Source organism: Pseudochaenichthys georgianus, chromosome 4, assembly GCF_902827115.2.
Source record: "Pseudochaenichthys georgianus chromosome 4, fPseGeo1.2, whole genome shotgun sequence".
Lineage (NCBI taxonomy): Eukaryota > Metazoa > Chordata > Actinopteri > Perciformes > Channichthyidae > Pseudochaenichthys > Pseudochaenichthys georgianus.
In genome coordinates, this window is record NC_047506.1 from 43546061 (window position 1) to 43571677 (window position 25617).

Consider the following 25617-nt stretch of genomic DNA (forward strand, 5'->3'; position numbering starts at 1 on the left):
GCTAGTCTGAATGGCTTTGTAGACTGCAGGGTAGCTGGTGAAGGTGCAGCTAGTCTGAAGGACTTTGTAGACTGCAGGGTAGCTGGTGAAGGTGCAGCTAGTCTGAAGTACTTTGTAGACTGCAGGGGAGCTGGTGGATTTACTCCAGGTGGAACTAAAGTCTGATTCAACACTTGGTTAGATTTCACATCATTCATCTGTGAAGTAACTAAAGGTATTAAATACATGTAGTTGAGTAAAAATAGACTCTTTACCTCTGAACTGTAATTGGGCATAAGTTTGAAGAAAACTAAATACTCAAGTAAAGTACAAGTATCTCAAAATTGTACTTATCTACAGTACTTGAGTAAAGTAACTTAGTTACTTTCCACCATTGCACAGCATACAAGTCCAGCTGACACATGTTTTAAAGCACATCACAACAAACTGACAGTGGAGGTGAGTATCAGTTCAAGTTAAAGAACAGTTACTTGCAAAAAGAATACTTTCGCTGCTATCAATGAAGCCATGTGAGCATCCACATGTGTGTTCCCCTCAGGGCCCCTCCCCCCACAGAACCTCTCCCTGTCCCATGTGACCACTAACTCAGCACTGATCACCTGGAGCCGCTACCCGAGAAACGTCCCAGATGGCTTTGTGGTCAACGTGACCCGAGGGTTGAACGCGAGGAGTCGCTTCCTGCCCAATGGGAAGCTGGGATCATACACCCTGCGTGAACTGACCCCAGGACAGCAGTATCATGTGGCCGTCACGTCGGTGAAAAGCACAGCGCAGGAACAGATCCACAGTGTACCCCAACACCTAGCCTTTACTACCTGTGAGTGGAAACATGTTTATACCCTTTCATTTACACAAACACATGCAGTTAGGTGTGTTTTCAAAGAGCCTTTCAGTATCGTGAAGGTACGGAAGCCTTAGAGGTCAGTGAGATGAGACAAGAGAAAGAGATCTGCTGATTCCTTTTCTCAATGGCAGGGGGGTCAAAGGTTTCCCCAGAATAATATCATGAAGTTCCTCAAACATGTTTTTCATCTGTAGACAAGTCATGTTGTTTTCGGAAGCTTTAGTCAAACAGGAGATACAACTATTTAGAAAATGATTTCTCACATTGTTGATGCCCAGCTATTTATAACTATATAAATAGATATAAATATACAATTTAGCTTCACTGAATCTATCAAATGCCATATGATAACAAATAAGTCAGTAAAAAAAGTCTCTATTTAGAATCGAGCAGAATGATTTGAAATCACTTCTTAAAAGTCTCTTTATTAAAGCCTTTCATTAATAATACCACTACTTGATTTGACTCTATATCCATGTTTGATTTCATTTGACTTTCTTTTTTTATTGTTGCAACATTGTATAGCTATCGTGGTGGGGGGGGATTGCTGACCTTGTCTTCTGTTTCATGTTAGCTTTGTAACTTGAATAGTGCTGTAGAAATAGTTATTAGTTATTATTATTTGTATTATTATGATGATGATTATCTTTGACCCAGTGCCAATAGGTGACATATCAGAGAGAAGAAAGAGGCCAGCCGGGAATGGACAGGGGGCTCATGTGGGACACACACTTCCTCCATCTCAGCCCCAGGACCTGGGGGCCACAACAGAAACAGAGAACTCAAAGGAACTGCCGAGGTAAACGCAGAGTGTAGGTGGTTATTAAAGGGGGGGGGGGGTATGGATCAGGGTCCTTTGCTCTGCCTTTCCTTTCTGTCTCCTCACAGTCAATTAAAATGCCACAGTGTGTCCACTCATATGTCTAATTGAAAAGTCATTTTGACTGGCTGCCAGAAGCATACAACTTGTTTTAGAAGATGTTCATTCTTTCCGAGATAGTATGGTATTTATTATTACTTATTTTCTTCTTTATTTTTTGTTTCTTTTTAATACCAATACCTCTTTTATTTAGTTGTTTGTTTGTAATTCTATTTTTAAAGTCTTTTTTTCTTAATATTTATTTTTACTTTTACAAATCCCAGCATAAAGGTATTTACCTACAGTGGAGGAAATAATCATTTGATCCCTAAGTTTACCCACTTACAAAGAAATGAACAGTCTATCATTGTAATGGTAGGTTGACTTGACTAATGAGAGACAGAATATCAAAAGGAATATCCAGAAATGTTCATAATTTAAGAGATACAAATGTATTGCCTTTAATTGTGTGAAATAAGTATTTGATCCCCTAGCAACCAACAAGGATTCTGGCTCCCACAGACCGGTTACATAAGTCCTCTTCCTTTAAAAAAGTACTCCTCATATCAACTAGTTACCTGTATAAAAGACACCTGTCCACAGAATCAATCACTCAGATTCCAGCCTCTCCACCAGGGGCAAGACTAAAGAGCTGTCTAAGGACCTCAGGGACCAGACTGTAGACCTGCACCAGGCTGGGACTGGCTACAAGACCATCAGAGAGCAGCTCGGAGAGAAGGAGACAACTGTTGGTGCCATTATTCAGAAATAGAAGAAAGACAAAATGAGCATCAGTCGCCCTCGGGCTGGGGCTCCACACAAGATCTGGCCCTGTGGGTTTTGATGATCAGGAGAAAGGGGAGGGGCCAGAACTACACGGGAGGAACTTGTGAATGATCTCAAGGCAGCTGGGAGCACAGGCACCAAGAAACTATTGGGAACACACTACACCATCATGGATCAAATCCTGATCAAAAGCCCCTGAAGCCCCCCCCCCCCCCCTGCTCAAGAGGAACATGAGAGGCCATCTGAAGTTTGACAATGAACCTCTGAAGGATTCAGAGAAGGCTTGGGAGAAGAGGATGTGGTCAGATGAGACCTACATCGAGATCTTTGGCATCAACTCGACACGCCATGTTTGGAGGAAGAGAGATGCTGACGATAACCCAGAACACCATCCGTCAGCATGGGGGTGGACACACTCTGCTTTGGGGTGTTTCTCTGCTAAGGGGACAAGACCACTTCCCTGCATCGAGGAGAGGGTGGACAGGGCCATGGACCGTAAGATCTTGGCCGATAGCCTCCTTCCCTCAGCCAGGACCCTGAACATGGGTCATGGAAGGGTCTTCCAGCAGGACAATGACCCTGAACATACGGCCAAGGCAACACAGGAGTGTCTAAAGAAGAAGCACATTGAGGTGAGGGAGGGGCCTAGCCAGTCTCCGGACCGTAATCCCATAGAAAGTCTGTGGAGGGGGCTGAAGCTTCCAGAGGCCAAGCATCAGCCTCAAAACCTGAAGGGTTTGGAGAGGGTCTTCAGAGAGGAGTGGACCAACATCCCTCCTGAGATGTGCACAGACCTGGAGACTACAAGAAGCGCCTGACCTCTGTGTGACCTCTGTGCGTCCAACAAGGGTTTCTCCACCAAGTACTAACCACGTTCTGCAAGGGGGTCAAATACTTATTTCACACAGTTCAATGCAAATAAATGTTTATCTTTTATATAATGTCAATTTATGGATTTTCTTTTTGATATTCTTACTCTGTTAAAATAAACCTACCATTACAATTATAGACTGTTCATTTCTTTGTAAGTGGACACACTGATTTCCTCCACTGTGTATGCAGTACATTGTCTGGACATTGAAACGTCTTGATCCGTGTATGCCGTTCAATAAGCAACACACACAGACCATTGGTAAGACTTCCATCTGGTGATCCAGCTGTCCGTGCTAAACAACTTGCTTCTCCTCTGCAGATACACAGAGCTCATTGACAGAAGGGGAAAGATAACAGCTAAGTTTACTCACCTGCCTCGAAAAGCCGTTCGACATCGCACCAGTAAGTACAATAAGTAGAAATAAACATTAAGGAGAGTGTTACAGTTATAATACTAAAACATGAATTCTGTTGTTTATAGTTTTTTTTCCAAGCGGTAATGTTGCACCCAATAAAGTAATGCACTGCTTCCAAGCAGAAATGATTGACATCATTCTATGACATCTAATAACATGCCGCACCAACATATTCAACAAGTTCTGGTTCTGCTCAGGATGTTCAAAGAATTAAAGTCAGTCTTTTATGGTCGTAAGCATGGCCTGTCTGGATGAAAATAGGTGTTCCTCTAGTGCAGCGGTGTCAAACTCAATTTCATCGCGGGCCACATCAGCATTATGGTTGCACTCAAAGGGCCGGTTGTAACTTTAAGACTATATAAAAAAACATATATAAATATTTAATATATGGAAACGTATGTATTATATATTACATTATTGCCTCTGCATTGGATTATTATCGGATAGGGTAATAACTTCATAATTAACTACATCTGAAAGCAGAAGTCTAGGGCAAATAATTGGAAGTCTCTTCAGTGCGAATGTCACAAAATGATTTTTTTTTTTAAAGCCAAATTGAAATTTTGAACAAAAAAGTCAAATTTTGAAAAAAAAGTCAAATTCTGAACAAAATTCATATTGGAGATGCATTGTGGGACATGTAGTTTATGGGCAACGTGCTTCTGTAAATTGCATGTAACCGTATAATAAACGTATCATATTCTTTCAGAGCTCTTGTGGGGCCACATTTTCAGACAAGTCAGAAAACGTATGGAATACACTTCCTTTGTTCCCTTTAATTCTCATGATAATGTTTCGTAGTGTATTTAACTCAACGCATCCCAGTGCAGTGGTTTATGGTGTATATCCAAGACACAAGTTGTTCTACAGATGTTATCTTGTGCTCTAGACTAGAGCACAAGATAACAGTAGAGTCTAGTGAATAAGCTTCCTTTCTAGGGTTTGCCTCTTTTAATAAAAAAAGAGACAAGTCTTTTTACGCTGATTCATGACAGAAAATGTTTTGTCTTGTAGAACCTGACCCGCCAATTAAATTAGAGAAGATGGAAGAAACAACCAACAAAATCAGCCTGGCACTCGAGATTGAAGAAGGGTTAAGAACGAAGCCTGGTAGGTGTTCTGGTGGCACATCTGCCCTCTAATGGCTCCCAGCTGCTGTGGTTTAAACTGTATACAACACATGGATGTCCTGTTGGAAAAAGAATACTACTACTTTGACATTTAAATGATTATAGTGTATTGGATGTCATTAAAATATCAATGATGATGACACGTACCTTAAAAGACACTGAGGAAAGTAGTAAACATAAGGGGGTTGTGGTGTAACAGCTGTAGGTAATGTGGAGTAGTGGGCCTGAAACCTGAGAGCCTCACTGATTCTGTGCTGAGGATGTTGATAGCAGCTGTTGTCTTTCAGAACTGCAACAGGACTGCCGCAGTGTGCCTTGCCACAACGGGGGAACATGTGTGAGCGGAGCAGACTCGTTCCTCTGCGACTGCGCAGCCAGGTTCAAGGGCCGGCAGTGTGAACTGTGTAAGTTAGTGTGCTTCCATACACTCACAGGGCGGGGCCTGGTACAGTAGGCTGCTTGGGCAAATGGAGCAGTGTTTTAGGACATGAACACAGATGTACACTCACTTTAGGGTCTGATATGCAGAGGAGGGGGTGAGGTTATAGACCAGTCCCATGTTTACAAACATTGCGGCGCAAAGACTTGGAGTCTCCTGAGTGCTTAAAAGTAAGTCAGTGAAGTCACGTTATTGTTTGCGTTTGAAACAGGGCGTTTTACATCCAATCACATCCCCAGCCACAGCTGTGGTCTTGACATCAAATCTCAAGTCCTATATATCCGAGACCGAGACAAGACCAAGACCTTTAAAACGGTTTGAGTACTAAAACACTACGACATGGGACTCACTGATCATTTGAACTATTGAATATATTATTTTGTCTGCATTTAAAGAGATGTGTTTTGTGTTTTTTTTCAAATTTATTAATTTAGCAGGGTAAAAATACAGAAATATTGAACTGGTTTATAGGGGCATGTGCTGTATTGTTCCCCGTCAGTAGCATGCACCTTTTGTAGGGGTTGACTCGACTGGCACCCCAGCAACTGTGGTCTAACCGCTACAAGATGTCTACTTCACCTCCAATATGCTGTAATGGGAATTGATGGTGTGGTGCCTGAAGGGCCAATACACCTCCTGTCCATAGATCGACGCTTCCTGCTGCTTTGTGCAGTGATATGTTTTGAAGGTGCAGTTTCTTAGAAAGAAAATAGTTCCTGCTCACAACAAGGTCTGAGGAAATATAGCTAGACCTACCATGTTCACACTATAGTGTAGCATGTTAGCCTATGTGGAGTTGGCATTTCTTCTTTCTTTTTAATACCAATACATCTTTTATTTAGTTGTTTGTTTGTAATTCTATTTTGAAAGTATTTTTTTCTTAATATCTATTTTTACTATTACAAATCCCAGCATTTACCTACAGTGGAGGAAATAATCATTTGATCCCTTGCCAATTTTGTTAGTGTACCCACTTACAAAGAAATGAACAGTCTATCATTTTAATGATAGGTTGATTTGACTAATGACTGAGAGACAGAATATCAAAAGGAATATCCAGAAATGTTCATAATTTAAGAGATACAAATGTGTTAGTGAGGGATTAGAAAATGGATCCATTATATAATACTATTCAAATGTAAACAATACCATTTATTTGTGTTCCTAAAAGCATAGCATTTATCAGTAGATACTAGGGATGTAACGATACCAAAAACTCACGGTACGATAATATTGCGATAAAAAGTCCACGGTACGATATTTATTGCGATATTGAAAAATAAAGAAAAAAAATGTGAATTCTTTTTTTTTTACTTGCATTTTTTTTTCTTTATTAAATAATACATCTGATTTGTACAGCATTTTATTAGGATAGTAGTATTTTAAAGTGTCAACAATATAATAATCATACACTGCAATAGAATAAATCAAGTTTCACTTTAGTTTTTCAAGTAACTCAACTCTAAGTCACTCACTCACTCACTCACTCACTCACTCACTCACTCACTCACTCACTCACTCACTCACTCACTCACTCACTCACTCACTCACTCACTCACTCACTCACTCACTCACTCACTCAGCATCATCAAGGTTATCTTTTAGGAATATGAGCACGTGCACATTTCCAGGTAGAAGCTGGGATGTTTGGGTGTTTACAAAATCCCCTGCTGTGGAACAAACTATCTTGCTTGGTACTGATGTTGCTGGGACAGAGAGATACAGTATGGTTTGGCCATGGGTGACAGCGGTGGGTAAAACTGCATTGTCTCTCCATCACTTCAAAAACAATACAGTGTTTGCCAAGAAGGTGAGGCTTACTGACAGGGCGAGATATAAATATACTGTTGGTACTTGTCAATGTCTCTAGGTATGTACATGTAGCCCTGTAAATACGATGTCCTTTTGTGTTTGTGTTAAAAATATTTTTTTAAATCGCGGTAGATTTTGTCAGTCTCACGACGGTATTGAGACATTTATTTACCGCGATATTGGATATATCGTTACATCCCTAGTAGATACCACTCTATTAGGTGTATAGCTGCTTCTGAGTGAAAGATGTGCCTCTGTGTCACTGCAGGATTTACTCTCCTGTCTCTGTGTTCCCAAGGGTTTAGTTTGCTCTGAAAGTCACTATAGTATCTGAAGTGTGAATTCCAAGTAAAACATCATTAGATTGACATGTCATCATGTAAACATACCTGAGAGCTATAGAACTGTGGTTCCTTAAAAGCAGGAAGCACGCTCCACTGCCAGTCTGCCCCACTCATTTATAATGGCTTGGTTAGCTCAGGGGCATGCATGTAACATGAAGGCAGGGTAGCGAAGGCACAAAGCAACATACTCTTTGCAGTGAGTGTCCTGGCAGCAGTTTGTTATTTGAGAACAATATCCCTCTTCATTCGTCCTTCCTGTGTCTCAGATTCATCTTCAGACAATTTGAAGTCCTCATTTCATTTAGGCTCAAATAGTTGAAGAAGAATATGAACGTAGTCTGTGCTTTAAACAGGTTTCTAACAGGAAGAACTTCAGTCATACGGCATTATTAATGAAGGAAGTTGCTGTCAGTCTTTATAAGAGAAGCCTTGTCCCTTTCCAATAAATCCATTCCCTGTTTTAAATTAACAAAGTGTAAGTTGAATGGCCTCTCTCCATATGCACTCCTATACTCTTTTAGAACATACGATACAGTGTACTGAAAACATTTCTACTGAGGCTGACAGCCTCAATACAAATACAATTGTTTTGTATATAGAGGACAGTACAAGGAAAAGACACACGTTTAAAGGTCTTTCATTTATTTAGTTAAATTAATATTCTCGACAACAAAACATGTTATTTTTGTCTCTCAAAAGAAGAAATTAAAAACAACAAATACTTATTACTTAATAAAAAATAATAATATATGAATTCATACTTTTTTATTAGATGAGTTAGTCAAGTGTAAAAGGAGGGAATTATAGTGAACAAACAAAAAAATGTATGAGAGCTTCCTTTTGCTGATATCCTTCTCTTTAGTAACTTCATACATCACATTAGTAAAGCACAGGGACATAGAGGATGCGCCTGGATGGATTGTAAGAGCATGAATACAATCCTCCCCCTTGACGGGAATGTATTCAGATATAAACATTCAGATTATTGGTGTCTCATCTCTTATGAAGGCTGCTTAAATATGAACTTCCCCACTTAACAAGCCAGGCAGTCCTGTAAAAACATCTTAGCGATTTTCTTAAGACATTTCATATGAAATGTTTTCCCTTAATGTTCATTTCATTTCATTTCAAACCTTTATTTAGACAGATAGGTCCCTTGAGATCATTGATCTCTTTTACAAGGGAGACCTGCATCAATTTAGTTCCACATGAAACATAAAAAACAACATAAAAACAAACAATAGAGGACATCATAATTACATATTCACCAACACTTACAAACACCCATTGTTATTACAATAATTGTTTTTTTTGTGACAAATCATTTTAAAAGGTCACAAAACAAGGTATTTCCCTGCTTCTCTTCCATTTAAAGAAATATTATATAAGAAACTATATTAGATTGTTTACAATTTATAAAACAACAATAATTATAATATTTGTTTATATTACTATAACGTCGCCTACAAAATATTCCTGCCTACATATCAAAGAAAAACACTAGACACTTATAGCTGATCAGTCTGAACAAAAAATAATTACAAAATATCCATTAACTGTATATACACTGGCTGAATCTAAATACATGTCTGGACGTCTGTGAGGTTTCTAAAAAGTCAAACAGTGTTACTGTTATAAATACGGAAGTCTTATCAGAACCAGTCCTGTAGCTTTACAATGTACAAAAGCGTCCTTAAAGGAATAAGTACATGTTGATGGAGCTGTGATGAGGAGAGGCTGTCTGCCCTGGAGTCCTTTCTCACCTAAACAACCGGCGGCAGTGTTTAAACATTCTTTCCTAAAAGCATCCGTCAGACAGAGAGAAGACCCTCCTCCTCTCATCCCTCCTGAAGCCTCCAGCTCTCCTCACTCACAGACACATTCTCACCTCCTGTTGTGTGTGTGTGTGTGTGTGTGTGTGTCCGCAGTGTGCCAGAGAGTGCCTCACCCCTGCACCCGCCTGTACTCTGAGACCAAGAGTGTGCCTGTGTGGGAGGACGGAGTGTGCCACTACCTGTGAGTCAGCCCTGTGTTCAGCATGTGTGAGGCTTGAACATCTGAACTGCTTATTGGAATAAGAGCAGAGATTATTTGTGATTTATGGATCCATGTTTTATTCTTCGCAGGTACAAAAGGACGTATAAAGTACAGCAGGACGTTTGTTATCGAGAGATTTGTGAACCTACGCCTCCAAAGATAAGTCAGAGTGAGTTTACACAGGCTTTCTGAACAGTGTCCTGAGGCCTGTACTACGAAGCCGGATTTTCGATTAGCGGACTAACTTCAGAGAAAACTCTGGGTTTCCGGTCCTACGACGCTGGTTCACTTCTTAGCGGGCTAGATCTCCATGGTAACTTATGCTGAACGGCTAGCCTGGTCCAGAGTAGGTTAGGTTCCAGGATGAGAGATCAACTCAGTGAAAGCACCGCCTGCTGACCAATCAGAGCTCAGTGTGCAGAGTTTAAAGCTATCAAGTCATATTACAGGAGAAAGGAAATACAGAAAAGCTGCCGTTGCAGGAAAGACGGCCGGCAAAAATCAACTGACTGTGTGAACGTGAACATGAATAGAATATCACCTCCATCTTCAGAGCAATCTGACTATTATAACATTAGCGTTAAGAAAGCTTACTTAAATATCTGCCACACCATAAGTAACCGGATCAAAGTAACATTACGTACAGACATCATATCACTTCATAATGTATCATATATTTCCTTATCTGTCAGCTGAGCCGTATCTGGCCGTGCAACACTCACAGTGTCACATACTGTATGCAGAAGTATTATTTGAAGCAACACATTAAGTTGAGGAAACACTCGAGTCAAATGTAATTAAAGTCAGATCGTGTTTTAGACGGGCAGTGATATCATAAACCTGTTAATGTACGCATTCAAACACTTGTTCTGTTCCCAGCTGTGTTCACCTTGCAGGTGCAGCTCTGAGGCTTTGATCCTGATCAAGTGTTTAAGTCATGGATGTTTAAAGTTTAACGTCTTCATATTTGTCTAATATTATAGTTGACTTTTCATTCAGGAAGAATGACGCTGCGCTGTCAGTGCGCTTCTCCATGTTTGTGATTGGTCAAATGCTGCTAACCCCGCCCCTTTTATGTGAACGCGCACATAACGATAGTTACGGCTGTAACTACGGTCTATGAGTCCCAGATGAGAGGCGGTGCTTTAGCACTGGATATATCCATCGCACGCATGCGCAGTTCGAGTACCTAATAACAACAAAGTCACCTGTGACCCACGTGACGACGGCTACATAGGCCGGCGTCATTAGCAGATCGACTCCCAGAATCTTCTCGCGAGCACACAAGAATTCTGAGTGACAGGACTCATAGAACCGTAGTTACAGCCGTAACTATCGTTCTATTTCGTCCCTACTGACCGCCAGAGGCGGTGCTTTAGCACTGGATGACTTATACCAACCATGTCATGAAGAATCCAAGCCCTTGCTCACTACTGGAAGCAGCAGAGCTCGGCAAAAGGGCCACGCCCAAAGAATGGGGAGTGGCGACATTAACCCGATAACAACTTGAGAATGTGCCAGAAGACGCCCACGACGCCGCGGCGCAGATGGTCTCCAGGGGCAGCACTCTCAGGGCAGCCCAAGATGTTGAGATGCTCCTTGTAGTGGCATCTCAGCCCTGATGGCAAGGGGTGGCCACTGGCCCCATAGGCATGTGAGATGGTATCGACAACCCAGTGGGGCAGCCGCTGGTTAGAGGGCACAACCTCCTTTAGTGCCGCCATGGCAAAATCAAGAGTTGCTCTGACTGCCATATACAGGCAGTAGCCTCGATATACGCCCTGTGGGCACCAACAGGGCACAGCAACTTCGACGTGCCGCTCTCCTGAATGTCAAAGCGTGCCAGCTGGGCAGGCTGATTGAAGTGGGTTTGTGGAAGCACCCTGGGCAGGAATGCCACATTTGCCCAAAGGGCAACACCTGAGAGTCCCACCTCGGGCATGTATTGTTTATGGAGAGGACATGCAACTCCCCAACTCGCTTCCCTGAGGCTATGGCAAGCAGAAATGCTGCCTTCGTGGGCAGCCACCTAAGCCCCACCTGGGCCAGGGGCTCGAAGGGAGGAGATGATGCGGCAGCAGGGGCAGGTCCCAAGCCGGAGCCCTCGGGGTGCTAGGGGGATGCTGCCGTAAAGCCCCTCTCAGGAAGAGGGACACCGGCCTGTGGCACTCCGCCGTCGACCCGAATATGTCGGGCAGAATTAGCAGCCACATAAATTCAGAGTGAAGTGAGAACGTCCACTATCTAGAAGGGACTGCTGTCTGGGCAACAGTGTACATGCTGCCCCAAGGAACACGCACATTCTTGCCCCCCAGTTGGGGTAGAAAGTGCGTGAGTGCAAGCTGCACAGCCCGAAGCTCTAGCACGTTGACATGGCGTGCACCCTCCTGGGCAGACCACTGACCCTGAACGGTCCTGCCCTGCCGCACTGCACCCTGAGAGACATGAAACTATGGTGACGGTCTCCTGGCGGGATGGGATGGTGCCCATGGGCACGCCCATCAGGAGATAGGCCCTGCCCCTCCATCGTGACGGATAGTGAAGGCAACGCTGCGACATCCTGACTTCCCTGTGCCTGTGCCACTTGGCGTCCAAGTGAAGGCCACATCTGCAAGGGGCGCAACGACAGCGGGCCAAAGGGCCCAACAGCTGAGGCAGCCGTCAGTCTGCCCAAGGGTCGGAGGAACTGAAGATAAGGCACCATCTTGCCTGGCCCACGTGGAAGTAGGCATCCCTCAAGTCCACGGCTGCGAACCACTCCCCCTGTGCATGTGCTGTGGTCAGCATATGAAATGGCAGCACCTTCAGAAATCTGTTGATTCCTCTGAGTTCCAAGATCAGGCAAAATCCGTCTACTTTCTTGCTCACGAGAAAGTAGACGGATTACCGAGTAGAACCCCCTGGGCAAAGCAGAGGGTCTACTGGCTCGATTGCATTCTTGGGCAGAAGGACGGACAACTCTTGGGCTAGAGCTAAGGCCTCTGCCGGATCGCTGACGACTGTAATTTTGGCCCGGCCGAAGGCTAGGGGCCGGAACTGCGGTTCGTACCCCTGGGTTAAGGTGAAAACCACCCAAGGGCCGGAATTACAGACAGCCCAGTAACTGAGCTGCTGCTGGGAAATCAGCCGACGACCGGCCCGAGAGACTCGGGGCCTAAACCCCCGGGCACGACGGATGAGTGGGCCGCTGGGACCTGCGCAGACCACCACTGTAAGATGGTGGCTGAGTGCGGCTGCTAGAGGGGCCCCTGGGCCTGCTGGGAGTGGGCACAGGCCTATGAAGACCCGAGAGCTGCTGCCTGGTCCGCCTAGCTTGGGCAGAACGCTCGAGTGCCTACAGGGCAGCTGCCCCAAACAGCTCCCCTGGCTCGACTGGCACACTACTGAGGACATGTCTCCGACAGTGGTGACTGAGCAGGCCAAACCTGGCGACGAGTCTGCACCAATAAGGACATAACTCGTCCCAATTCCCTAGACATTAGGGCAAAGGCTTACAGTGATACATCACTGAGGCCCAACAAAGTAGGCTCAGCCGGAGCCTGCTGCAGAGAGGTAGAGACAGCCAGCATCAGATGGGAGAGGGAGTTCCTGTGCCGTCGTAGGCCTTACAGAGCTGCTCGTCTGTGACCCTGCACTGAGGCCGAGGGCACCTGTCATAAGGATCCAGAATCGGGGAGGCGATGGCAGGCTCAATGGATGGCAAGCGACCCAGCCCCACCCTCGCCGGATCCTGCATGGCAGCAGAGTGGGAGAGGGCCCTGGTGTCTCTCCAGCATGCATGGAGCTCCCTCAGGTACTCCTCTGAAGGAGTGGGAGTGAAAGGGGCAGGGTTATGCCTGAAGAAGGCGCTAGCCTGAGCCGAGTCGGCCTGCGGAACCTGAAGCTACCAGGGCCGCACGAATAATGGCCGTCATGGAGGCGTCCTCCGTGCCCTGCAGAGAGCTCTGAGCAGAGGAGTGGGAAGCCTCCTCGGGGGTGAGCGGGCCCCCCCCCCCCTTCATAGAAGAGGTTTAGCCGGAGCCGCTAGCAACATGGCATCCTCAAGCAGAGGTGTGGCAACCGAAGGAGGGCCAGGAGGCAAGCTAGTAGCCCCCACACCGGCCCCTGGCTGAAGGGCCAACAGGAGCTACTTCGTCTGCTCCGTGACGGTAGCTAACCGACCCACCTTAGAGGACAGTCTGTTTCTAGTCCTCTACCTGGGGGGTGAACCCATAGCCATCACTCCATCAAGTCGCCGGGAACGGCCGGACTGAGCTGGAGGAAGTTGTGACGAGGAGAGGTGCCACCTCTGCGACTCTAGCCACTCTGAGCACCCGAGGCATGAAGCTACAGCTCATGCAGGCGCTTTGCGTCAGACCCTCCCTCAAATGCTCGAGGCCAAAGCAGAGGGGGGCAGCGGTCATGGCCGTCCTCGGGCTCAAGAGAAGCCATACAGGCGCTACATGAATGAGCCAGTCTGTAGGTAGCCGGATGCAGCGTACCCGGGAGCGGGTGCGAGCACACAGCCTTCCCCAGCTACCTGCTGAACGGAAAGAGTAGAGCAATGCTCCTACTCGCCGAACACAAAGAGGGATGTAACTACACCCACGTTACCGGCAGAGGGAGCGGGAGCGAGAGCACTGCCTTCACCTAGCTGGATTAAATAAAGAAGCTTAACGGGGCAGTTTAGCCAGGCGGCTGCTGCTAAGAATCAAGCAGCACGTCTACCAGGAGCGGGGGCGAAAAACACTGCCTTCACTGGATGAGTTAAACAATGAAGCTCAACAGAACACGCCAGATGTTAGCCAAGCGGCTGCTGCTAACAATCAAAACAATACGTTACCGGGAGCGATAGCACTGCCCTCACCAGCTGAGTTTAAATAAAGAAGCTTTAACAAAACATGCAAGATGTTAGCCAAGCGGCTGCTGCTAACAATCAAGCGAGATCAAGTCAAATAACACAAATGTTTAAGATCAGATAACTAGCTTCCAAAGAAGAGAACAGCACAGAGCCGTAATTACAACCAGGGGCGCTGTAAGGGGGTGAAAAGTTAGGACGATTCTAAGGGCCCGTGACTGACAGGGGGCCCAAACATGTTTAGAACATTAAGAAACATTTTTTAAGTAACCTTTCATCAATCATCAACAATTAACATTAATATAACGTTACATTGATAATGTACTCACTAAACTTACGATTCATTTAACTTTTTTTCTTCCAAAAGTTAATTATCCAAAGCCTCTGTACACCCCCTTCTATTTACATGTAATGGTTTGGTCCTGCCTCCAAACACTGTACGGCACCGCACTTTCTGGCTGAGAGTGAGAGCATGTGAGGAGGGATGCTAGTACTTACGTGTGTGCCATGTCTTAACGACTAACAAAGTCAGGCTTTCAAAAAAGAAAATAAAGGAGAGAAAGACTAAAGGGCGACAGTATGTCACCCAGTTTTTCAAAGAAAAGGTGGGTGTGGTCCATAAGTGGTGGAAATTAGTCTGTCAGCTAAGCTTAGTCCATTGTAAATAATAATTGTAATGTTTTGCTGACATTAAGTACTGTTAATATCTTCACAGAAAATGTCGAGGTTTTTCATTTCACTCCTCTTTTAGCTGACTTTTAATAAATGCAGGTACATTTTTAGCAGCAATTCATACTAAATCAGTTGTCCCTCCCCCTGGTGCCAGGACCAACATATCCATATTTAGGCTCAGCAGCCCTGTCCCCCCATAATGCTTTGCAGTCTTGCCATGCTGTCCATTGAAAGCCAGTTGGCTAGAAACCTGGACTTCAAGGATTTTGCCTGTAAGAAGGCTAGGCACTGGGCTCTTGGTGAGTAAGGCTGGGCAAGGGCTCGTAATAACTGTTGAAGGGCAAGGCTATGGTAACGATATTGGATCACTACAAAAGATGCATGATGAGAAAAAGACAGAACAGGTAATCGGCTCTGATTTAGGACCACCATCAGGCCTATTCACTTCCATTTCCGTTTTGTTCTCCATTTACACTTTAATACCCGCTTATTTTGTAGTTGGTATGTATATTTAATAAAAATATCTGCTGCTTATGTTATTTTTTTTTGTTATAGCATTTTATAAATGATAATATTGGTGTTAATGTTCACTTTATTTTAATTTAATATCATGTGTATTTAAGTTATATTTATTTAGATTTTTTAATGTTCCATTCAAAAATGTTTTTATTAACAAGGCATTTACACCATAAGAGATGACTATTGAGATCTATTGTCAGGAATGTTAGTGTTATATCAAATATTGAATTCTACTGCAGCAGAATGTTGCACGTCTGCACAGTGTTATATTTTCACAGCTCAGTGTCAGTAAATATCGTGCAGTTAGTATTGGACTACAAGATAGAGCAAGCCTGTACAGGTAGAGTTATTTAAAGCATAAATGAGTGGGTTGGGTTCTGGAGGTGTGGTTACAGCAATTGTGCTTGGTTGGCGTGGACTGTGCCTGGTGGTGGGGCCAATGTGATATATTTTGATGGGGCCCAATATCCCTGGCGGCGCCCCTGGTTACAACAGTAACCATGGCCAGTGCTTACACGGCATAGAACCGTAGTTACAGTAGTAACTATGGCCAGTACTTACACGGCTTGGAACCGTAGTTACAGTAGTAACTATCGCCAGTACTTACACGGCTTAGAACTGTAGTTACAGTAGTAACTATCGCCAGTACTTACACGGCTTAGTTAGAACCGTAGTTACAGTAGTAACTATGGCCAGTACTTACACGGCATAGAACCGTAGTTACAGTAGTAACCGTGGCCGGTGCTTAAAAGTGTCAGCCAAACGGCTGCACACTAGATAATATAATATTGGGAGGATGAAATCCTCTTCAATGGCCACACATGCAGAGCACACAGCACACACAGTGAAGATTGTTCTCTGCATCTACTCACCCTAGTGCTAGGAGTCTAGTACTAAGAGCAGTAAATACAACGATATAGCGCTACTGCAATCAGAACCATACGTTACCGGAAGTGGGAGCGAGAGCACTGCCCTCACCGGCTGAGTTAAATAATCAAGCTTAACAGTATATATGTAAAGGGTTAAACCAGTTCATTGTTAACAAAAAAAAGTTAAATGAACTCCATATTTGTATTCATCACACATTTAGAAAATGAACCACACTATACAAATGGCCACCGTCACTGAAACAGGCCTCCTGCATGAACCCGACCGACCTCAAACCAAAAACACCTTCAGCAGGTGAAGAAGCGTCATGGCGGCCGACACTCACCACTCCTCCTCCGGTTCAGTCGCACACTTTAAATTACAGGACCGGCGTCAGCGTCGTCGTACGGGAAACTGCCCAGTGACTCGACTTTTATTTTTACTTTTTAATCTTTTTCGTGGTCACTGTGGTGCAGGTAGGCAGTAGCATGCAGAAACCTTTGGATGCGGCTCTCCTCTGATTGGCTAATTCATTATGTTTGCGCTATGTAAAGAAGGGAGCAGGTTTTTTTAGTTTTTTCCTCTTAGAGTCTGTGTTGTTATTTACAATATGACCAGAAGGAAGTGTGTGTGTTTGAGTCCTACGCATGGGACGGGATAGGCGAGAGTGTAGACGGGGTTTCCCGCCCTCAACAGGAGGGGTTCAGGAAAAAGTCCTCACCCTCCTCCCCCCTCGGGTTGGATGTTTGTTGTCGGCAACACACTTACAACATGGCCGCCGGTCAGAGGGATCCTCACTTTATTACTCGGACATAAAATAAAAATAAAAAAATGAAGAAGATAACAAATAAAACTGAGGAGAGCCGGCGGGGAAGGGGGGGGGGGGGCGTTCAGGTCAGGTAGCTGTACGTGTCCTTCTCTCCGTGCATTTCTTGATGACTGGGACTCTGGGTTTGAATCGAGACGACCGCTGATTCAGGACTTCGGCCAGAAGCTGCTGGTGCTTCAGGACCTTCCTCATCTTCATGATCCGCACTATGGCCGCCTGGATGAGAATCTTCCGGTCCTCTTCAATGTTCTTGTGGGTCGTCTCCTGCTCCTGTTTCTGCTCCGTCTTCATCGGTACGTTGATGTTCACCCTCAGCTTTTTGATCCATTCTCTCAGCGGCCTTATGAAGGGAATGGCCATGAAGAATCTGTTGGGGGCGAGTCCGAGTTTAGACTTTGGCGTCATGTCGTTCCTGTGACATGGCAGCTTCTCAATAGGAAACCACTCGATGTTCCTGATCTCCTTCCTTGTCCGTGGGTTGAACTTTGTGTCCTGCGACACCCCGGGGATGATGTAGAGCCGAACCACCTGGTCTGTAATCTTCTGCTCGAGGAACACGTCTTTGGAAATAAGATTCTTTATGTCGAAGCCCGTCTCCTCCAGCACTTCTCGCACGGCACAGTCGTGAGGAGCTTCATCCTCATTAACTTTCCCCTTTGGAAAGCCTCTGCCGGACTTAGCGAGGTATCCCTGAACCAGCAGAGCGTTTTCTAGAGATTCATCCAGAATGATGGCTCCAAAAGTAGGCACTCTTGTCCTCCTTCTACTGCTCCAGGATCTTCTGGACGTCTTCTCCATTAGGCAGCAGGAACGGACAGTGATGGAACACTGCTTTGGCGAAGTCTCTGATCCCACAGTGAGGAGCTCCAGGAGTGTTCTGCATGCAGAAGTCCAGATAGAACCAGTGGGCGAGCTCGATCTGGAAACACACCTGGATAGCGTTGTCCCTCTCCTCGCTGGGGATGTACAGGATGAAGCGGCTGCAGAGGTCGTCCAGCATTCCGGTCGGGATCTCCACTCTTTTTGTTTCCATGTTGGAGGGAAACATTGCGATATCTCAGAGCAAACAGGCGCTACAGCCTTAAGAACAGCAGCTCCATCTGCACCTGCACCTCAGGTGAGCCCCAGACCAACATTAGATACACCAAATCACCTAGAAATTTAAAAAATAAGTCTTTTTGCTCCTCCACCGAGAACTGGAGGGATTCTGCTGCGCCTAGCGGCTGCTGCTAACAATCAAGCGACCAAGTCAAAACACAAATGTTAAGATCAGATAATTAGCTTTTATGGAATAGAACTGTTACGAATGGGTGAAGCAGGTAGGACTCAAATGCAGAATAACGAAAAAGCGAGCTTTATTAAATAAATTAAAGCTGTGGCAAAACAAGGCAGAATCCAAAAATCCAACACCAACGAGCAGCACAAGGAACACAGACCGTGGAATGACATGGAGGGGAAACAATGAACCGACATGGAACACAGGGGAAGACTAGACTAAATACACAGAAGGGTAATCACAGAACAAGACACAGCTGGGCAGGGGAGGAGAAACACAAGGACAACAGGTGAACACAATCGGGTAATCAGGGAGGGAAACAGACAGAAAGCAGACAGGCAGGAAACGGGGGTGAACACTTTACACAATAAAACAGGAAACCCAAAGACAAGAAAAACACCAACACAGACAAAACTACAAACGTGACATAACATGAGAATCGTGACAGAACCCCCCCCTCAAGGGACGGATCCCAGACGTCCCAAAAAAAGGTCCAGCAGGGTGGGTGGAGGGGGACCGGAGGGAGGACACATAACTAGGGCCAAGAAAGGGTGGGTGGAGGGGGTCTGGAGGACGGGTCTCGGGCGGACGGCCCGGGGGAAAGGCAGAGACCAAGGACGGGGTCTTGGGCGGAAGGCCCGGGGGCAAGGCAGAAACCAAGGAGGGGGTCTCGGGTGGACGGCCTGGGGGCAAGGCAAAGTTCAAAAAGGGGCGAAGGCCACAGCGGGCAAACTCAGGGGGCCGTGCATGAGGGCAAAAGCAGCGGCAGGAAGAGTCAGGGGGCCGGGCCCGAGGACGAAGACCGCGGCACTCAGGGGGCCGGGCTCGAGGGAGAAGACCGCGGCTCTCAGGGGGCCGGGCTCGAGGGCGAAGACCAGACAGCTCCGGAGGCCGGGCAGGACCCGGTGTCGGCCGAACAGGAACCGGAGCCAGTGGGACAGGCTTCGGCAGGATCCCCCACGGAAGAGGACCAGTAGTTGGCTGGACCCCCGGTGAGACAGGTGATGGTGGGGCCTCCAACGGAACAGGACAAGGGGTTGGCAGGACCCCCGGCAGAAGAGTTGTCCGCGGGACCCCCAGAGGAACAGGACATAGGATTGGCAGGATCCCCGGCAGGAGAGCAGTCGGCGGGATCTCCAACGGCACAAGACACAGCTGGGCAGGGGAGGAGAAACACAAGGACAACAGGTGAACACAATCGGGTAATCAGGGAGGGAAACAGACAGAAAGCAGACAGGCAGGAAACGGGGGTGAACACTTTACACAATAAAACAGGAAACCCAAAGACAAGAAAAACACCAACACAGACAAAACTACAAACGTGACATAACATGACAATCGTGACAAGAACAGCCCACATAGAACCGTAGGCCATGGTCACAGTAGTAACCATGGCCAGTGCTTACATGGCCTAGGACCGTAGTTACAGTCGTAACTATGACCAGTACTTACCTTACTCTCTGCATCTAAACAAAAAATGGGCAAAATATGGCACCCTGGGCTTTCCATACTAAATTGAACGAGAGACGCAGCTAAAGCTGGGACTCAAATGCTAATGGTAGCTCGGGCACAACGCCACAAGCAGAACTTTCAAAAGAGTATAATAAGGGAAACTTTATGGGAGAGGAAGAGGGAACACTGTCGTCACCAGAAAGTCTAAGCCAAACAATAAACAAGACAGCAATCAGGACAACTTAGCTGGGAGAGGGTGCGGGGACACAGCCATCACCAGCAACAAGTTGACACAAACCTGTCCGTCGAGGCTCTGCACAGCGCACAGCCGGCCACAGCTCCTGGAGGACGCATTAACAACCTGTAGCTCCGACTGTCGCGAAGCTGCACGCGGCCAGCTGTTTGCAGAGAAATCCCTCAGATCAAACGTTCAAACCTGAACGCTGTAGGCTACAAGAATGTAGCCACGGTACTCTCGCGAAGCGAGAAGATGAAAAGGAATCGATCTGCTAATTACGCCGGCCTATGTAGCCGTCGTCACGTGGGTCATAGGTGACTTTGTTGTTATTAGGTACTCAAACTGCGAATGCGTGCGATACTAGATAGGGCCAAGCTGGCTTGGGTTAACGAGTTGATAACCAGCGACCGCTTAGCGAGAGCGCATTTGTTTTGGATTAGGTAAACCGGGTAACTCAAACATATCCAGGTTATGTTGAACCGGCTTCGTTGTACAGGCCTCAGGCCTCAGGTTTCATTGTGATGTCAACAAGTGCCAGAATAGAAAAGTTTCAATAGAAAACTGCACTTTACATTTTTGTTTTCTTTAACAGTGAGTACACTTCAATATATGTTTATATAAATATATATATATAAATAGAGATAAGATAAAGATACTTTAATGTCATTGTACAAACATACAACACATGAAATATTGTTATTTGATATTCAACATCATTATCATTTTCTGAATATTGTGCCGCCTTAGTTAAAGATGTTATTTTCACACGCTGATGTTAACTTTCTTACCAGGCAGAAGAACAAGCAGACAACAATAAAGGTTTGTTTTCTTTATTATTTTGTACATATTGATGTTTGTTCTGGAAAAATGTTCCCTGCAGTCACATAGTAGGAGATCATCAATATTTATACTCAATGAGTCTTTTTATTTGTGTTCCAGAGCACTTGGAGACTGATGGAAGGACTGTCATCACTGTCATATGAACACAAATCAATGTTGGTGTTTATATTGTACTTGAAGGAGCTGATTATGGTCATTATTTGAGCTGAGAAACCCAGTCAGGACCTACTGTAACATTTTGAAAAGCTTCAAGGATCTCAAAGTAAAGTTGTGTTTTTTCATTCCGAAGAGCTGTGTGTGTAGCCCCCGCCTTCATGAGAGGTCAATCAAGGGAACATTGAAAAACAAATCATTTGTCATTTATGACGTTTGATGACAGATTTTTTGTACGAACACACATATGCAAATATTAACGGTAAGCAGTCGGCTGTACTGCACCTGAGACCTTATATACCTCATGTCCGTGCTGACACATCAGGAGAGGTTACAGCAGGTGTTGCCCCTCAGGGAGAGAACTGTAGAGTGTTCCGATTCCCAATGTGTTCCTCAGGCCGGCCCCAGACCTCTTCATAACTATGTTGGGAAATGTTTGATTTCTCCACGCTTCACAAAATCATCTCTTCCTCCGACAGTGGCACACAATGTTTCCTGTCAAAATGTCCCTCTGTGTCGTCGCAGGCATCACTGCACGCTATTCTGTAAATAGTGTTTATAGGTCATTTTGTAGGTGAATATTTTAATAATAAAAATGTTTAAATGTCTTTTATGGTTTATTTTTGCATTGTGGATACATCTCAGAATGTACACATGGTCTTACAATCAATCAATGGAACTTTATTTGTACAGCACCTTTGAGCTGGTGACTGACGAGCCCCAAGAAAACAACAGAACACATGTTTCAACTATTTGAGTCAAGTGCACACTAGACAATGAAAATGTAGTCAAATTGATTAAATATTATAAAATAATAATAATTGTTATTAATAATATAATTTAATACAATTTACAACAACAACTTAAATACAATAAATACAATGCCGAAAAAACATAAATCAAAAGCTTGCCTGAATAGACATTCATCAAGTATTTGAGATCAATACATGCTTACAATAGAAATGATGAAATGTAAAAGAAAAAAAGATTTACAAGCTACAATAAGAGTAATATAGCTGAAAATAGCTTGGAATAAAACTGTATTAATAAAATAATAGAGCAGAATCAAATTGTTCAACAATACAATACAGGTACAATACAATACAGGTACAATACAATAAAGAAAGTGAATAAACAATGTAATAAAAATGTCAATACACCATTCTTAATCAAGGACCCTGCTGCACACGGTTTACACTTGGAGCTCAGAGAATCCCAGCTGAAAGCTGACTCAGCAGGTTTAGTGCACTTTGGAACAACGCCCAGCCTGGAGCCGAGGAAGAGTCACACTGTCAGGCTGTGAGACTCTGCAGGAGCATTACAGAAACCTTTAGAAACTCAAGGGCTTTAGGGCAGTGTTGCTGTGTTCTCTCCCTGTGGTGACTGACATCATCAACCACTTCCTAACTCTCATAATTGTAATGATTAGAAAAACAACAATAGTTTATCAAAAAGGGGGAAGCAAGTGCTGTTACACTTCACTCTCAAATTCACTTTTTTTCTTCTCCACTGATTTCTACTTGTGGCTGCATTGACCTTACTTTTAGATTCATATATGTATCACTTTATACATATGTTTTGAAAATATTATATGAATAGAATGTTTTATTCTTTTTTGTATTATTATTATTATTATTATTATTATTATTATACTTCCAGAGGTTGCAGCAGGCTCACAGGTAAAGCTCCCTAAGATTGACGTCAAACTGGTACACAGTAATAAACACGGACTGGCCAAAGATCAACTCCATCTGTAACTGGTGAAGTGTGGATCATGGAAGAAACACACGGTGGGCAGACTTCACCACCTTGATCAGAACAGCGCCGCTGATAACAACTCGCCCACAGTGACACACACATAGCTTTACCATCACCAGACGATCTGACGGGGACCATTCAGAACAGCTCGATGAATCACAGTCAGAATTCCTTTACAATTGACAGTGTTACCGCAGAAGTGGCATAGCAGGTACAAAATGCAAGCAATAATAAAGAGTGAGCTTACTTTTTAAATATGAAGAAGAAATGTTTTTACATAAAAGTGATTATTGCACAGTACAATTACAAAACAAGTTTAGCAGATAACGTGTTTATATTGCATAAGGGAAATGACAAACAAGAAAAACATAGAACCTCTTGCGTAAGAATAATGTAAATCCCCTAGTCGAGTTCAATGGAGCACTGATGGTGATTTTGAGGCTTCTTGTTACATTTGTGTTTTGTAAACGATCTGTCCTTTATACCGAAGTTAAATAGAACTGTATATGCCAGAACTACTGTAAAACTAATATTACTCATCGAGGTGCAGTCTATATTTCAATGTTGTTTGTGTATTCTCCAGACTATTAAGCTTTTCAACGGTCCAGCTTGCATGGTGTGTATTTGTATTTTAGTTGTATTTTCTTTGTGGCTACATGGAACAACATTTGGGGTTAAACGTTTTTGTTTACTTGTCAAAAAGGCAATTTTACACCCAGGAACATATAAGGGCGGTCCAGAGGCCCCTGACCTCCCAGCGTTCACAGCACTGAAGGGCCAGGATGATTGAAGACCCCTGCCCTGACCCATGGACCGACACAAACCCAAAGCATGCAGAATGCTGCGTTTAACTGCATCTCCCTCTGAAGCTGATGTTGGACTAGTGTTGGTTCCTTCAACGAACCTCACAATGTCGTAGTTTTAAACTTTCCGACTTCACATTAGAGATATAGTCAAGACATTAAATATGTATATTGGAACTGGAATCCCATTTAATGAATGTAATGCATAGAGTGTATTTATCCTAAACGATTGAATGGGATAAGGCACTCTTGCTGATGCACATCCACAAGTGACAACTAAGTAAAAGGTAACAATCGAAACAAACATGTTAGGAAAGAATTCCACTGTTTCAATTCGTTGACTAGGCTACTTAATGTAACAAATGTAACTTTGTTTGGTTTGTTAGTTTGTAGACATATGTCCGACAGCCCCTGAAGGCAGCATTCCACTTCTCTAGCCAGAGCAGAGTCCCCCCCCTGCCCCGAGTGAAGGAAAAAGCAACGGGAGGAAAGACCATGGAGGGAGCTGGAAGTGTTAGCGACTTTGAGAAACTTTTTCCTTCTTAAGTTTTCTGCGAAAATCAAAGCGCCTCAATGTGGCGACTTCCGGTGTGTATTTATGTTCTGGGAAAACGTCGTAAACCTTAACATTCAAACATACACCGACATTCTGGCCGCGGACTGTTAGCACAACCCGACCAAAGTTAGCCTGTCTCGGCTAACTTAGCCTGTCTCAGCTAACTTAGCCTGTCTCAGCTAGCAGGAGAGGACAAAAAGGCGAGTGGAAACAGAGCGAGCTGAAAGTGGCGCCGAGGCGTCAGGGATCCAGTAATGCTGCGGCTCGGGATTAACTTCAGATACGGATGAGAAGCAGATAAACCGAGAACTACTGCGAGCCGGACGACCGCTGCTATGCTGGGGGGGATTCACGGCTCTGGCAGCCCGCCGGAGTCCCGAGGGGGGGCCGCACTCGGTGCTGTGGAGGCTCGGGGGCTTCTTCTTCCTCATGCTGCTGGAGGGGGTCGGCGGCCTGGCCAGCCCGAGCGCTGCCTCCGGAGACAACAACAACAACAACAACAACAACAACAGCAACAGCCCGAGTGTTAACATTTACATGAGTGTTGAGGAGGTGAAGAAGCTTTTGGGTAAGGAGGCCATCTGAATCCAGCTGTGTGTGTGTGCGTGTGTATGATGCAGTTGTGTCAGTGTGTCCCTCACATCTGCATTTTTACTTCTAAACAGAGGTGGGAGAAGTACTCAGATCTTGTACTTGTACCAGAGTGTAGGAATACTCTGTTACAGTAAAAGTCCTGCATTCAAAATGTTCCTCAAGTGAAAGTAAAAAAGTATTATCATCAAAATATAGTGAAAGTAGCGACAGCTAAAGTAGTCGTTGTGCTGATTGGTCCATCTCAGAATAATATATCTGATATGTTTTATAATGATTGATCATGAAAGTGTTCTCAAAGCTGGTGAAGGTGCAGCTAGTCTGAATGACTTTGTAGACTGCAGGGTAGCTGGTGGATTTACTCCAGGTGGAACTAAAGTCTGATTCAACACTTGATTAGATTTCACATCATTCATCCACATCTGTGAAGTAACTAAAGGTATTAAATACATGTAGTGGAGGAAAAGTACAAAGTATCAAAACATTGAAATACTCAAGTAAAGTACTTCAAATTGTACTGGAGTAAATCTACGTGCTTACTTTTCACCAGTGATTCTAAAACACCAGTGCATTGTAGCACCGCATTACAAGTCCCTGGTATGCTTCAAAGAGCAGTGATATGTTGTGATGTAGTGTTGATGCTAGTCCGTTCTAATAAGGGTGCATGAAGAGCATCACACATTGAG

At 44.6% G+C, this 25617-nt stretch overlaps 1 protein-coding gene and 1 pseudogene across 4 annotated transcripts in view; one reads left to right on the forward strand and one right to left on the reverse strand.

The window, feature by feature from the left end:
* Window positions 1–21831, forward strand: part of sned1 (sushi, nidogen and EGF-like domains 1) — a 50493-nt gene extending 28662 nt beyond the window's left edge. For 3 of the 4 annotated variants that reach the window (XM_034080542.2, XM_034080545.1, XM_034080543.1), the window contains 9 exons: window positions 539–817; window positions 1502–1643; window positions 3682–3764; window positions 4793–4888; window positions 5196–5312; window positions 9432–9519; window positions 9630–9699; window positions 21019–21049; window positions 21170–21831. In XM_034080542.2, coding sequence (XP_033936433.1) covers window positions 539–817; window positions 1502–1643; window positions 3682–3764; window positions 4793–4888; window positions 5196–5312; window positions 9432–9519; window positions 9630–9699; window positions 21019–21049; window positions 21170–21213 — 950 coding nt within the window. In that variant the 3' untranslated portion in view covers window positions 21214–21831. Of the gene's footprint in view, window positions 1–538; window positions 818–1501; window positions 1644–3681; window positions 3765–4792; window positions 4889–5195; window positions 5313–9431; window positions 9520–9629; window positions 9710–21018; window positions 21050–21169 lie in introns of all 4 variants that reach the window. The other variant, XM_034080546.1, reaches the window with a different exon arrangement.
* Window positions 17331–18452, reverse strand: LOC117445216 (m7GpppN-mRNA hydrolase-like; annotated as a pseudogene).
* Window positions 21832–25617: the final 3786 nt, after the last annotated feature.